At 46.4% G+C, this 15073-nt stretch overlaps 1 protein-coding gene across 1 annotated transcript; it reads left to right on the plus strand.

Moving 5' to 3' along the window:
* Positions 1-2962: 2962 nt before the first annotated feature.
* Positions 2963-13345, plus strand: LOC113926828 (zinc finger protein 501-like). The gene is made up of 4 exons (XM_027602181.2): positions 2963-3472; positions 4486-4942; positions 5071-5218; positions 9679-13345. The coding sequence occupies exons 2-4, from the start codon at positions 4544-4546 to the stop codon at positions 10617-10619; spliced, it is 1488 nt and encodes a 495-aa protein (XP_027457982.1). The 5' UTR covers positions 2963-3472; positions 4486-4543; the 3' UTR covers positions 10620-13345.
* The last annotated feature ends 1728 nt before the right edge of the window (positions 13346-15073 follow it).

Below are 15073 nucleotides of genomic sequence, written 5' to 3' on the forward strand. Positions count from 1 at the left end.
TGCTAGAAGTTATTAAGCCAGTGAGAGTCCAGTTTCCACATTTCAACAAGTTTTCACTGTTCTCTGCTGATACAAAAACTCTCATTAAGGCTGATGAGTTTATTATGTAAATGTTTGTTACATTTCAGTCAATTTGATGGAGGCCATATACAGACCACTGAATTTTCTAAATTCTTCCTCCCCATATGATTCTCCTTCCCTTTCTCTTCTAAGACCCACTGTCCATTTAAAGCTCAGTGACTCCCAGGAAACCTTCACTGACCTCCCCAGACCAGGGCAAAAGTATCCAGTTTTAAATTCCCGACTACACCTTTGACAAATACAAAATAGGTGTCAGGAGAAGTACTCTGGAAAGATGGTCTGACCAAAGGTGAATTCAAGGTAAATTGTGCTTCTTACCTCCTTCCAGTAGGGGACTGAATCTCTAAGACTGACAGCAAAGCTGTGTTTCCATAAGCCAGAGTTGGAAACTCCAAGACCTGTGGCCCACCATTCTCTTTAAAAACATTACCTGTCAAAGGCAACAAGCGGGGACCTGGAGAAAACTAGATACAGTTGAGCTTGTGAGGGAACCACACTGGGAATTGGAAATAGAACTTATAAATCACAAGTGGTATAACCAAGGGACACAGAGCAGGAGACCTAGGAACCAGAAGCTCATCCAGTCTTCAAGCAATGGAAAGCAGAGAGCAAGAAGTAAGAGACAGACTTGGAACCACAGGGAAGATTTTATCTCAGTAATGATCTACTCATTCCAATTTTGCATCTATGTCCCCTCACCACCATCCTCACTGTCCTACCCAGATTGCAACTCTTTTCTCACCCAGTATCCTAGATCATCAAGCTCTTTCCCTAAAGCTTCCTAGCATGCTCACTTCCTCCACATTATGGATGTTTCTCATGCATACAAGCCTACAGCTCTTTGGATAGGATGGTCAAGAACTGCTCCAGCACCTTTATAATCTGCTCCTTAATGTGTATCTTGGACCTCAGCCTCTAACAGCAACATTCCTAGAGTTAGCCCAGAGATTTTTGGGGCCCAGACATTCGTTTCCTGCTAACATTACTACCTAAAGTACTGGCAGAAGTTCTGGTCAATAGACTTATTCCACTGCTGCCAAGATTCTTGCACCCTAGTCTGCCCCCCCCTTTTTTTTTTTACTAATAGAGGTTATTTGGCTTTTGGAGACTGTATCTTAGGGATCAAGTTTGCTAAAGTCTTCAACTCCTTAGTCATCCTGATCTTGAATAGAGATAGGGTTCAGGAAGATTCCACTGAGTCTTCTGGGAGAATTCCTAAGGCAGGGAAAATTTAACATTTCCCTGATAAAATTGTCACATACGCTTGTTTTGTCTAAGGCGTCATTACAACACTGCAAAATAAAATCGTAGGCTTAGGTAGTGTTTTGTAAAGCTATACAGATTTTCTCTCCACAATGGCCAACCAAGTAAAAACATATTTACTAAGCATTTAATACAACTCAACAGATAATACAAAGAAAGATAAGACAGATCCCTGCCATCCAGATGCTGATAAGAATCCAGAAATAATACTTCTGCCTTTGGTGAGGGCAGCCTGGGTACCAGATAAGAAAGAGCAGAATTGAAAAGGAAGAAAGCAAAATCAAAGAAAAGCAATCAAATCCAGCTAAAGGACATCCGTCTTGGAACAAGCGTCTCAGTACAGCGCACAGAGGATTTAGAGGAGCTGAAAGAGAAAGCTAGAGATGTACTACCTTTCCTCCTCTACCCTGAGCTCCTTCCCCACCACGGCAGATGCTCATTCTCACGTATCTCAGACTCTGCAAGACCCTCAACACCAACCTCACTGTTCTATCAGTGTTCAGTTCAGTCATAACCACCTTTCCAATATATCTCTGTTCTTACAAGGGTGATCTGCTTTGTCAAAGGTCATCTATGTGTGCCGCCTCAACACTGAAGTCTTATTCATTTGTTACCTTTCAGGCAGGTTCTCTGCTAGTCCTGTAAGTTAGCAAAGCGCATCAGTGGTTCTCTGCTTCCCGCTCCACCCACCAATTGAAAGAACTTCCGGAGTAGAAGCTTCTTGTATACGCCGCCGCACATCAGCGGTTCAATTTTTCCAGTACCCTGTTCCCTACCTGGGATTTCAATTTTCTCAAACTTTTTGAAGTGTCTGTAACATTCATTCTCTGCACCACTCACGCAGAAGTTGATCTGAACCCTGAAACAAATGAATTACCCCTCTGCACAAGACACAGTAGCTCAGGGATGCAAAAACGAAGAGAATAGCCTCAAGGAGCTCACTGCCCAGAATACGGTAAGAAATCCAGTTACTAAGTGGTTTTTACTGTAGTGCGTACGAAAATATCAGGTTACTAAGCGTCGTAACAGCAATGCGGTGTTCCCCAATGCATCAGAACATGTCTATGAGGTATTGTCCTTTCCGATTTGGAGAGGAAATGACTTCAGAAGAGTGCAACTAGTAATCGGAGAACTCAGGATTCCCGCAGAAAGTCCCCCCGACTGCATAGCCGACGCTGTTGAGCACTGGACTGCTAGGCCAAGCGCCAGCTCGTGGCGCGTGCACGGGGGCTGCGCAGCTAGTGGCAGCACCACACCTTCTCGGCGCTCAGCTCGGCTGCACACCCGTGACAGGGTCGCGGAGCCGTTTTGTCTTAAGTTTCAGGATATACAGTAAGCCCAGAAATGACGTCACCTTCGCGGCGCCCCGCGTGGCCGCGCGGCAGGAACCCCGGGGCAGAGCAGAGCCGCTCGCGTCCCGCCCGCGCCGTGCGGACTCGAGCGGGCCCCCGGGCCCCGCGCTTGTTCCTGGGCCGACAGCGGGACGCAGGGCGCGGCGCCCAGCCGGGGGAGCTCAGCTGCGCCTCCGGGCGGCCGTCCTGCCCGCCGGGCAGGTGGGCCCACGTTGACGGCGCTGGGCTGGAGGCCGCGGCCGGGGAGGCAGGCTCCCAGGAGCGCGAGGCGGCAGCGCCCGACCCCCGCCTTCTCCGCAGCCGCGCCCCCGCCCCTCGCGTCCCGACGGGTCGTGGCTCAGCCGGCGTCCTGGCTCGTTCTTCGGAAGGTGTGGACTGCTGCGCGTCCCCGCGGCCTGCAGGCAGAATGATCCCCGAAACTGGCTTCCTGCAAGCCCACTGCCGAATCCCCTCAGCTAATCCTTAGGGCCGGGGAAACACACCTTAGGGTGTGTCTGAAGGATGCCGGGTGGGCAGCCGGTGAGAGGCGCACACAAGACACGAGAGGGGCCTCGGTGCGTGGTCCTGAGTTCTGTGCGGGGAGACCGAGGCAGGGCTCCGCAGCCAGCGCCCAGATGACGGGGTCGCGGCGAGCACTGCAGCCGGTACTGAGGTCTTACCGGGGGCGAGCTCTGAATCCAACGCCGCGCTGCCCGAGCTTACTCTCAGAACAACCCTACGCAGAAGGTTTAGTTAACCAGTTCCTTTCCTGGTCCTGTTAACTGTGCTGCGGTTCTGTAAGTAAGATGTTCGCGCTAGGGGAAGCTGGGTGAAGGGTATAGGGACCTGTCTGCACCCTTTGGGGAAATTTCTTTAAATTCAAAATTATTTCAAAATAATACGTTTAAAAAAAAGGTAAGATTTTTACAGAGGGGGGAAATAGAGGTTTAGAGAGGTTAAGCCACTACACATAGGAGAACACGACACGGTTCAAGCCTAGGTCTCCCGGAATCCACAGCCCGCGTCCTTCGCCGCGGCCCGCCATGCTGATGAAGCGGTAGTGCGCATTTCAACAGATAGGCCCTGCTTACGTCTGCTCTTACGGGGAAAACTGAAACCGTCTACACCCACACAGCCTGCAGCCGCCCTAGGTTAAGGTGACTTTACTATTCATTTGTCTACGCTAGATATGACGCTATTCCACTATCTTTATCAACATGCCACTATTCCAGGAAATCCTTGCCCTAGAAGATAAAGTGGCAAATAATCATATTTGTTTCAAGAAAGTAACCCTCAAAAAATCCACCTGAATGAATCTCAGACTCCCAACTTTCAATGGATAGGATCCAGACTTTTTGAAACCCTCAGCGGAAAACCTTCATCTTGTGTTCCTCAGTTACTATTGTCATGATTCTTCTCCAGTCCTTATTCTGCTTTGAAAGGTCTGTCTTAAACCCCTGAAACCTCATAAATATCCTGACTTTTCCGCCCTCCCTGGCAGATACTAAGACTCTGTCAAGGTAGTGCTAGCCTTCGTAAGAATAAATTCAGCTTGCCCTTATCAATGGATTGTTCTGGTGTTACTTTTGGAAAGCAGGGGTCCAACAATATTCTCAATACAATGAAAAATGCTCTTTCTTGACAAACATTCCTTCTACTTAGAAAAAGGTTTGAATTACCTTAAACATATTTTTTTAAATTTGGGTCAAGCCTTCTTGCTCTTCTGAAATAGAAACATTAGACTTAGTAAGTTCAAGTATTTAGTCAGCGTGTGTGTGTCTCTTTTTAACTGTGGTTTCTATAACCTTAGGAGTGTTCCCTGAAAGATAACACTTGTTATTGTCCCCTCTGACCATTGGAGCTGGAATATGGCTGCAGTGTTACTTCCACGGGCTCCTGAAGAGCCAGAGAGGCTCTTCAAAGGAAACAACAAAAAAGGTCCTGCCAAGGTTCAGGGATCTGGCCCACAGGGGAGCAGCCCAAAAAGCCAGGAGCTATTCCGCCAGCGCTTCCGACAATTCTGCTACAAGGAGACTCCTGGACCCCGTGAGGCCTTGAGCCAGCTCTGGGTGTTCTGCTGTGAGTGGTTAAGGCCTGAGATACACAGCAAGGAGCAGATGTTGGACTTGCTGGTGCTGGAGCAGTTCCTCACCATCCTGCCCGAGGAGCTCCAGGCCTGGGTGCGGGAGCAGCACCCGGAGAGCAGGGAGGAGGCCGTGGCTGTGCTGGAGGATCTGGAGAAGGAATTGGATGAACCAGACCAGCAGGTAGAAAGGGACCTGTGCTCAGTGCAGGGATGGTTGGGAGTGGGCATCCAGGCTGATCCTTTATGGGCTCTCGGGATCATGTAGACTGTGGGCCCTTCAGATGCCCAAATGAGCCTGCCTGTTCTCAGGTTTCAACCCAGACCTGTGCACAGGAAGTGCTTTCTGAGACTTCGGAACCTCTGGATCCAGCTAAGGAAGCAACATATCTCCAGCCTCAACCCATGGAGATCCAGCTTAAGGGTGAATCTCAGGACCCTCAGCACCAACAGGATTGTGGTTAGTGTTGACACTTGGGTCAAATGGCTCCCCTGGAGACCTTAGAATCATTCATCATTGAACACATATATATTGAATACTTACTCTGTGCCAGGCGCCATGCAAGGCACTGGGTATAGTGAACAAAGCAGACGTGATCCTTGCTTTCACAGAGCTTACAAAATAAATGTACCATAACAGATTGTAGATGGGGGAAGAAGAAGGTAGTCAGAGAAGGCCCTTTTGAGGAAGTAACATGGGAGCTAAATCCCAAAAGCAGAGTAGAAAGTAGCCAGGTGAGTTGTAGAGGGGAAAGCAATGTAGGCCTAAGAGCATGTGCAAAAACAGGTAGGAAAGAGGCGGGTTTGAAAGAAGGCCAGCGTGACTGGAGCATGAAGAGAGGCAGAAGAGCAGAGAGAAGGTGGTCGGGGCCAGAACACAAGGGCTTTGTGCGAGCAGGTGAGGGGTCAGTATGTCTTTAACTTTCAGGGTATATGAGACCTACCTCTGGGTTCTATGAGAATCAGAGGAATTTAAATTCCATTATTCATGGGCTTTTTAAATTTTTCCTATAACTAGGATAAATAATAAAATAAAATAAAACTCTCCTGTAACTCAGGAACTAGACTCTATCAATCCTAGGCACCCTAGATTATAGTTGGCATTCATAGAAACCAGTTTCTCTTTAAAATGTGAGATCAGTTTTTTTCTTTCATAGCAAGTTTATTAAGTTCCTGATGTACTTTATCAGTTATTAAAAGCACCATTCTCTGGGCCAGTACCTTTCCTCTGGGTTCATTTTTATTGAAGTTCATTCTTTAATAATTATCTTAGGTTCTTTGGGTGTAGACTTAGTCTGTGCTTGTCTGAAAATACCCTTATTCTGCCCTCCCCCTTTTTTAAACATATATATATATAACATGTATGTTATATATATGTTATATATATATATATATATATACATATATATATTTTTTTTAAGTAGGCCACACGCCCAACACAGGGCTTGAACTCACGGCCCTGAGACCAAGAGTTGGACGCTGCACCAACTGAGCCAGCCAGGCTCCCCTTTCCTCCCTTTTTACTCACACTTTAGAGTAAAATTCGGATCGACCATTTTCTTCTTCAGCATTTGGAAGGTCTTGCTGGTACTACTTCTAGTAGCTAGTCTTCCAGCTTCTGCCTTGTGCTATATTATCAGTGTCTAAATGCCTTTTTATTTTTTTAGAGATACCATCTTTTCTCATTAATAGCATTTCTATTTACTCTTAGCCTTTATGATGTGAAGTTTCACTAAAACGTGTGTGCTAAGAGCGTTTTATTTTTACTTATCTTGCTTGGCCCATAAATGTCCTGTTGCTAAGAACCCATGTTTTTCTTCACTTCTGGAAAATTCTCAGCTATCGGTTCTCTATATAATGGGTCTTTTTATTCTTTACGTGTTTTCTTCAGGGACTCCCAGAAGACACTGGTTAGAACCTATTTATCAATCCACTCACTTCGCTGAACTACTTTTCAGACCCTTTATGCCTTTGTCTCTGTGGTACATCCCAGCGGAGTCCTTTATGTTCCAGTTTATTCTGTCTCCAGTTTGTCCATTTCTGAAATTCCTATTCAGTTTTTATATCTTTTCTTGTTTCATTTTTACTGATTTTATTTCATAATTCCGTGTGTATGTGCCATGGGCGCTGTCCCATCACTTACCTCTTTCAGGTACCTTTCATCTTTTCAGGCTTTTTGATGAGAATAATTTCATCTGGATTGAATTCATGTTCCAGGTGGTGATTTTGTTAACCATCTTTCCTAGCATTCTGTTCATGTGTTTTGAAATTTTCATCTCTGGGCTCATTCTGAGTTCTTTCTGATCTGCTGTACATTCCCCCCTTCCTTGCCGAGCCGTTCCGTGGTTCCCTGTACCCGACCCCACACCCACACCAGGGCTCCCGTGATCACACACACACCGTCAGTGTCATCACAGGCTTCCAGGCAGCCTGACGGGCTTCCTGGTCGCAGAGCCGTCCACATGCTCGTGTGCGCGTGCCTGGGGGTCCCACCCAGACTCCCCACTTTCCTGTGGGCCACTGTCCATCTCTCTCTGGAGCCCAGCGGGTCCATGGCTGCAACTGTAGCTACCATTCTGTGGTTTGGCTTCCTTTCTCGTCCACAGAGAAGTTTGTCTTGTTTAGCACAGATGCGTTAGAGATTAATTTTTACTTTTATCACTCCGCATATTTGGAGCTAGATTATGAAGTTGCTGTGCCATCCTGACTAGAAGTACATCATCTTCTCCAACCTTTTTTTTTTTTTATATTTTTATTTCTTTAAGTAATCTCTACTCTCAATGTGGGGCTTGAACTCACAACCCCGTGATCAAGAGTCACATACTCGGGGTGCCTGGGTGGCTCAGTTGTTAAGCGTCTGCCTTCGGCTCAGGTCATGGTCCCAGGGTCCTGGGATCGAGCCCCACATCGGGCTCCCTGCTCCACGGGAAGCCTGCTTCTCCCTCTCCCACTCCCCCTGCTTGTGTTCCCGCTCTCGCTGTGTGTCTCTCTGTCAAATAAATAATTAAAATCTTAAAAAAAAAAAAAAAGAGTCACATACTCTACTCACTGAGCCAGCTGGGAACCCCTTCCCCAAACTTTTTTAGTCAGTTAGAAATTATGTTTCTACACTATGATGTTTTTTAATAACAATCCATTAGTTTTTTCTCATGCTGATACGAATTTTCTGTTCTATGTGCAGTGATGTTTTGGATCCCATCCTATAGTACATTTTATATTTGCTAATGGCTCTAAAAGATTATGTTCTTTTTTTCTTTTTTAAAAGATCATATTTAGGGAGAGCACGTGTGAGCACAGGAGCAGGGGGAGGGGCAGGAGGAGAGGGGGAGAGAGAATCCCAAGTGGACTCTGCACTGAGCAGGGCCCCACGCAGGGCTCAGTCTCACGACCCCGAGATCATGACCTGAGCCAAAATCGAGAGTCAGACGCTCAACGGACTGAGCCACCCAGGTGCCCCTAAAAGACTATGTTCTTACATAAATGTGTACTTTATGTGATTTTCCTTTGAATTCTGCACACAAATGTATCTAAGGTAGCTATAACATAAAGTTTTAAAGTGCCCCAAACTTTTAAGATAACCTTATATAACCAGTAACAGGAGAACTTTCTCACCAGTGTGGCAGGTGATCTGGTGAGGAACTACCGCAGGCCCCAGTCCTAAAGGGAGGCCTGCAGAAGGGGAAAGGCCCCTCCCACTCTGGGCAGCATGGTTCTCAGCTCCTCCTTCATACAGTGGGAGCCCTGACACCCAGGGGGGCTGTCACTTTCCTGAGCTGGGGTGCCAGTGAACTTTGTCCCTCCTCCACGGAGAGCTCACACCTGCAGTTTGGCCATGGCTCCCTCCCCCTGCTCTCCCAGAGTGCCCTTAGCTGACCCGTTTTGGCACGGTTGGCCCGCGCCTCTGCCTAGGGTTAGGTCTGATGTATACTGCCTCCTGCATCTTCAGCTGTCTCATACTTGTCTTTCCTCCCATTGCTGCCCCCACCCCCACCCCCCCATTTAGAAGCATATCGCTTTTCCCTGCGTTATTCCTACATGGTTACAAAGTCTGCCCTTCGCTCTGGGCCCTAAAGTGGGATTACTTCCGGGAGAATAGGCCTGAGTGGGACCATCTCACTTTTTTTCAGCAGCTAGTGACCATTGAGGAAGTGGCCCCGTGGCCCACCCTGGAGGACGGGGGGTTGGGACCCTGCTCCGAGGCACCTTTGTAGGAGAGTCAAGCAGGGGAATTATGGGAACATGCTTTCCTGGGGTCAGGACAGGTGGGAGTCTGGGTCTGTTAAAGACCATCCTCTGTGTTCGTGACTGTTTGCCTGGGAAGTCTCAGTGGTCCACAGAGTGTAGCTTCAGGCTTGACGGACTCCCAGGGTCTCCTCTGCAAGAAGAGTAGTGATGTCTTTGGGGCCAAATCAGTTTCTGTCTGTCCCTACATGATAACAACCTCTTGTGCCCCATGTGTCTAGACTCTGGTCTCCTTGCTCTCCATATCTGGAAATAGGTACTTTTCTGTGCTCCAACCCGGCATTTTTCAGTCTCCCAGAGGCCTTCGGAGCCACCTGCACAGAGCTCCTTCACGACTCCACATCAGCACTGGCCCCCATGGCTTCCTTTCTGCTCCTCCCACAGTCCTGTTCCTTCACCGCTCTCTGCTCTGCTCTCCCCTCGGAACCTGCTTTCATCTCAGACCTTTCCTTCTGTTGTTGACTTACTCCTCCCTGACTTATCTCCACTCTGCTCAGATCATGCCCTGCTAGTCCAGACACTGCTAGTCCTCTCTGCCTTTGCAGTCTCCCACTTTCTTCCTCAGATGTTGTAAAACTGTTTTGCTGGTATAGTTAAGCTGTGTGCTTCTAGTATATGGGTTTAATTTTATTTCCTGTATATGTCATTGATATTTGAAATCTATCCTTTTTGTTTCAGATGATGTGATCGGAATTGAGAAGGGAGAACTGATTCAAACGCAGGAGTTTACTGTAGATCTGGAGTCTCCAAAAACGTTCTCTGGCCGAATGAATGGAAAGGTCCCTGAATGTGGAGAGACCCAAGGACATGAAGGATGGACAAAAAGGTATCAGAGAAACACTTCAACTGAGAAAAGATATAATTGTGACGAATGTGGGAGAAGATTCACTCAAAACTCAAGCCTCATTAGACATAAAAGAATCCACACTGGAGAAAGACCCTATTCATGTAATGTGTGCGGCAAAACTTTCATCCAGAGCTCTCAACTTATTGACCATCAGAGAATACATAACCGGTTAAAACCCTATCAGTGTGATGAGTGTGGAAAAGCCTTTTATTACAGTTCACACCTTGTTCAGCATCAGAGGACCCACACTGGAGAAAAACCTTTCCAATGCAATGGGTGTGGGAAAGCTTTTCACTGCAGCTCAGGCCTTGTTCGACACCAGAGGACCCACACAGGAGAGAAGCCATACCAGTGCAGCGACTGTGGGAAGGCTTTCTGTCTGAGCTCACATCTGATTCAGCATCAGAGAGTCCACACTGGCGAGAAGCCGTACCAGTGCAGTGAGTGTGGGAAAAGCTTCAGCCAGAGCTCAGGCCTCTTCCATCACCAGAGAATCCACAGTGGGGAGAAACCCTATGAGTGTGATGAGTGTGGAAAGGCCTTCAGCCACAGCTCAGCGCTGGTGGGGCACCAGCGCATCCACAGCGGAGAGAGGCCCTATGAGTGTGACGTATGCAGGAAAGCTTTCGGTTACAGCTCACATCTCCTGGGACACCGAAGAATCCACACTGGAGAGAAGCCCTATGAGTGTGACGTATGTGGGAAAGCTTTCCGGCGGAGCTCACACCTCATTGTACATCAGCGAATCCACACTGGAGAGGAGCCCTGGTGATTGTCGGCGCTCATTCCTGCAGAACGCCAGAAAAGCACGGCTAGCAGAGGGCGCCACCGTGACAGTGGGGAATTCTGTGATCGCCGCGGCAGTTGGCGCGGCCATGTGTCAGGCCATGCTCCGGAGCCGAGACAGGTGATCCCCAGGCAGCTTACCAAACGAGCACATCCTTCCGCATGCTCGGACTTCCATCTCTGAAGCCAGGGCTCAGGAAACCTCAGTGACCCGTGAGATGGGTACTTGGGGGCTGTAGAGACAGCTGCGCCCCCTCCCTCCTCCTCCCCCCTGTTTTCTTTGGAGTTAGAATAACGGTCTTGTCTGAAGTGTGCATTTAGAGTTAACATCTCATCTACATAAAAAAAAAAAATCCTGCATTTTAGGTTAACTTGATAAAAGACATCAGCCTATCAATTATCTACATGAAAACTTTGTGAATACAAAAACCACTCTGTAATCTGGGATGAACGATTTGTGCAGATAGGAAAGGAGGGTGGATCACGCACATTCCAGTGACCCCTCACATCTTCCACCAGAGATGGCAAACGGGCCAGTGGGCTGTATTTGGCCTGCATGTGTATTTTTCCCAAATGCTATTTTCTTCAATAATATATAAAATTATTCCAAATTTTTAAAGCTGTTTTTTTAAGGTTTATTTATTTGGAGAGGGAAAGTTCCAAGCAGACTGCCCTGAGCACGGAGCCCAACACAGGGCTCGATCTCATGACCCTGAGATCATGATCTGAGCCAAAATCAAGAATCAGACGCCCAACTGACTGCGCTACCCAGGTGCCCCAATTTTTTAAAAATCTAGCGATTTCACATAAAATATGACTTTCTGGATTTTCTTAAAAAATGCGTGATGTGACAACACTAGATGGCATATTCCCACAAGGCAAGAGTTGACTGGAACAGATTATCACTACTGTGTGTTTAGATGCGGTCCACTGCCACACAGCTTCCTGGGGTCTCCCGCCGCTCCCTCCTCCTCCTACCTGGGTGAGCCCTGCCTGCCCTAAGGGCTTCTCGGGCTTGCGGGTTCCAGGGCAGCTTGCCACCAAGAGTTCCACCTTAGTTTGACACACCGTCCCCCAATAAGATTTTCTCTGAAGAAAGGGCTTTCTGCTAACAACAGCTTGAAGATTTAGATTAAAAAATAAGTTTAAAAGTGTGTACTTGCACACCTGAAGGTAGAGGAAAGCCACTTTAAAATTTTCCTTAGATAGAATGTATAGGTAATTATTGAAAGTCAGCTGTAGTAGCTTCAAGCCAAACCCGTGGAGACGAGTTGTTTGGGTGAGATGAGAACAGCACACGTGACGGGCTTCGACACTCATGTCAGAGTGAGAAGGCCTGGGGCCGAAAGCAGAGGTGCAGCTCAGAAAGAGAAGCTTGGAGATCTGAAGCATTTAGTGACAGGAGCAGCTGTGGGAAGACTGTGGGATGAGGCCCAAGTGGGAGGCTGGGGAGAGGTGAGAAGAAAAAGCTATGAATATGGGAAGGTCTAGGATAAACGGAGGGAAGGAGAACGGACAGAGACGCCAGGAAAACAAACTGCAAACAGGAAGCCAGAGCAAAGGTAGTGAAGACATGAAGCGAGAAAGCATGGTTTAAAGAAACGGGAGTGGAGGGACGCCCGGTGGCTCAGACAGTTAGGTCCAAGGCATGATTGGAGTCCGGGGATTGGGCTCCACGCCGGGCTCTCTGCTGAGCAGGAGTCCGCTTCTCTCTCTCTCCCTCTGTGCTCTGTCTCTTGCTCTCTTGCTTTCTCTCAAGCTAATAAATGAAAGGCCCTCACCCAAATCTGAGTTCACTACTGTTTCTTTGTCACTCAGGGCCCTGGCCCTGCATGGGTCTCTGAGTGTTGGGACACAGGACACTTCTCCTTAGGTATAGAAAAAGACTGTTCAACCCTGCTCAGCCTGGACTCTGCCTTCACAAACCCAGCCAAGCAGGAGGATTCTCCCCCAGGAGCAAGAATACATTTCTGGTGGGGGCCCTGGGTAGCACAGTCGGTCAAGCATCTGACTCTTGATTTGGGCTCAGGTCATGATCTCAGGGTCATGAAATTGAGCCAAGCCCCGAGTCAGTTAGGTGCTGGGTGTGCAGCCTGCTTAATATTCTCTCTCTCCCTCTGTACCACCCCGCCACCCTGGCTGGTGCATGTGCCCGCACTCTCCCCCTTCTCTAAACAAATAAATAAATAATTTTTTTTTTAAAGAATTCATGCTTGGCCTCTCTGGGAAACTTGTAATTTACCCATTCCTCCTAAAGAGGAAAAAGTGTGTTGTGAGATAGAAATACCCATTATAAATTAATTAAGTGATGTAGCAAAAGGAAAAGTCCTTTGCAAACTCTGACAATCATGGCTGCCATTTGTTGAACGTCAGTTGTGTCCAGCATCCAGCATGTTGTATCTGATGTCAACGTTCCAACTCTTCTGTAAGGTACTATTTATTATCTCAATGTGTAGATGTAATTTATTCTTATGAAAGGCTTATAATAAAATGAAAAGTTTTTAATACATTTAAATGTTAAACAGCCTATAAAAGTATTTTTAGAATATAATGCCTAAAACAGACTTAAAATATTAAAAGTTGGAAGTAACAAAATGTCAACAGTGTATTTAGGTAATGAAAAGGGAATGAGTCTCACCTTTTCTTTCTATTTCTCTGTATATTCCAAATGGAAAAGTTAGAATTCATCATACACATGTAGTAAACACTTTTTTTTAAATTAAAATACTACAGAATTGAGTCTTTCTGGAGATGATTCTTTGATAGCCTTTTCAATTATTTCCTTAGGACTGGTTTATTTAGAGTTTTCTACCTTTTTTAAAAAATATTTTATTCTTAAGTAATCTCTATACCCAACATGGGGCGCGAACTCACAACCCCGAGATCAAGAACTGGACTCTCCACCAACTGAGCCAGCCAGGTGCCCATAGATTTTGCTACTTCTTGAGTGAATTTTGGAACTAAGGGTTCTTTCCCTGAAAATCACCAATTTCGTTGAGATTTTCTAAAATTTTGGTAGCATACTTACTTCTTCATCTGCTATTTGTCATTTACAATTCTTAAATGTTTTCTTTCCATTGGATTTGCTGTAGGTTTGTGGGGTTTTTTGTGTTTTTTGTTTTTTTAGTTTGGATACCATTAGTTTATTATAAAAGACAGACATGAAAATTATTTACATGATGAAAGATTTCACTTCACTGGAATGAGCAGCTTCACTTCATGCCGTTTTAATAATGATTCCAGTCCACATACTTCCAATGTGACCATCTCTAAATAAGAAACAATCCTTGTCATCTAGAACTACTTTGGTGCCTCCATATTCTGGGAAAAGAACTTCATCTCCAGCTTTCACAATAACTGGCTGAATCTCTCCACCCTTTCCTTTAGAGCCCCATCCAACAACTACTACTGTTGTTTGCAACACTTTTCCTTGAGATTTTTCTGGAAGCATAATACCTCCTTTGATTATAGGTTTAGTCGCACTCCTTTCAACTAAAACGCCACGGAAGAGGGGAAGAAACTTTTAAATGCTTGCCTTGCCATGACTCCAGCTGCCCCAGTTCTTACAGGTTTGTGGTTTTTAATAGGCTTGTTTACAAATGTTTCATTCTTGGATCTATTAATGTCACTTTTTCTTTGTTGTAATCCATTTACTTCTGCTTTTATCCTTATTTCTTTTCTAACCTTTCCCTTATTGGGGATTCCCTTCTCATCCTTTTTCTAATTTCTTGAATGCTTAGTTCATTCATTTTCTCTTTTTAAATTTTATTTTTTAAGATTTTACTTATTTATGAAAGAGAGCACACGCAGGAGGAGAGGCAGAGGGAGCTAGAAAGGGAGAAGCAGACCCCTGCTGAGCAGACAGCCTGATGTGGGGCTTGATCCCAGGACCCTGGGATCATGACCTGGGCCAAAGGTAGATGCTTAACCGACTAAGCCACCCAGGCGCCCCTCATTTTGTCTTTTTAAATAATGAAAGCAAGTGAGAATATACATCCATTGAATGCTGTTATTTTTAAACAGTCCACTAGTGTTTTTGTGGGGTGCTTTTTTGTTTTTAGTAGCTTTGGGAGATCTAAATAGAGAAGAAGAGGGCCCTGGGCGTCATACACTGGACTGCCTGCTTATGCCTCAATCATGAAGGCAGAGAGGCTTATCCAGGTAGAGGAAGGACGTAACCAAGCCAAGGACCAGGGTTTTACCAGGAAGCCTCATTCTGACTGATGTTCAACCACTCACATTTCCACAGCCAGGTGCTCCAAGGCTCTGGCAAGCTGATTGTGTGAAGTTGATGGCAGCCTGAAGCTGGGGGCATACCTGAAGAATATTCTGGATTCCTTAGGAAGTTCAGGACCTGGAGCAGGGTTTGTGTTTGGAACCTGGTGAGAAAATTTGGTACAAGAATTAGATAAGGAGGGAGAAACATGCTGGTAAGTGCAC

This window comes from Zalophus californianus, chromosome 7, assembly GCF_009762305.2.
Source record: "Zalophus californianus isolate mZalCal1 chromosome 7, mZalCal1.pri.v2, whole genome shotgun sequence".
Taxonomy (NCBI): domain Eukaryota; kingdom Metazoa; phylum Chordata; class Mammalia; order Carnivora; family Otariidae; genus Zalophus; species Zalophus californianus.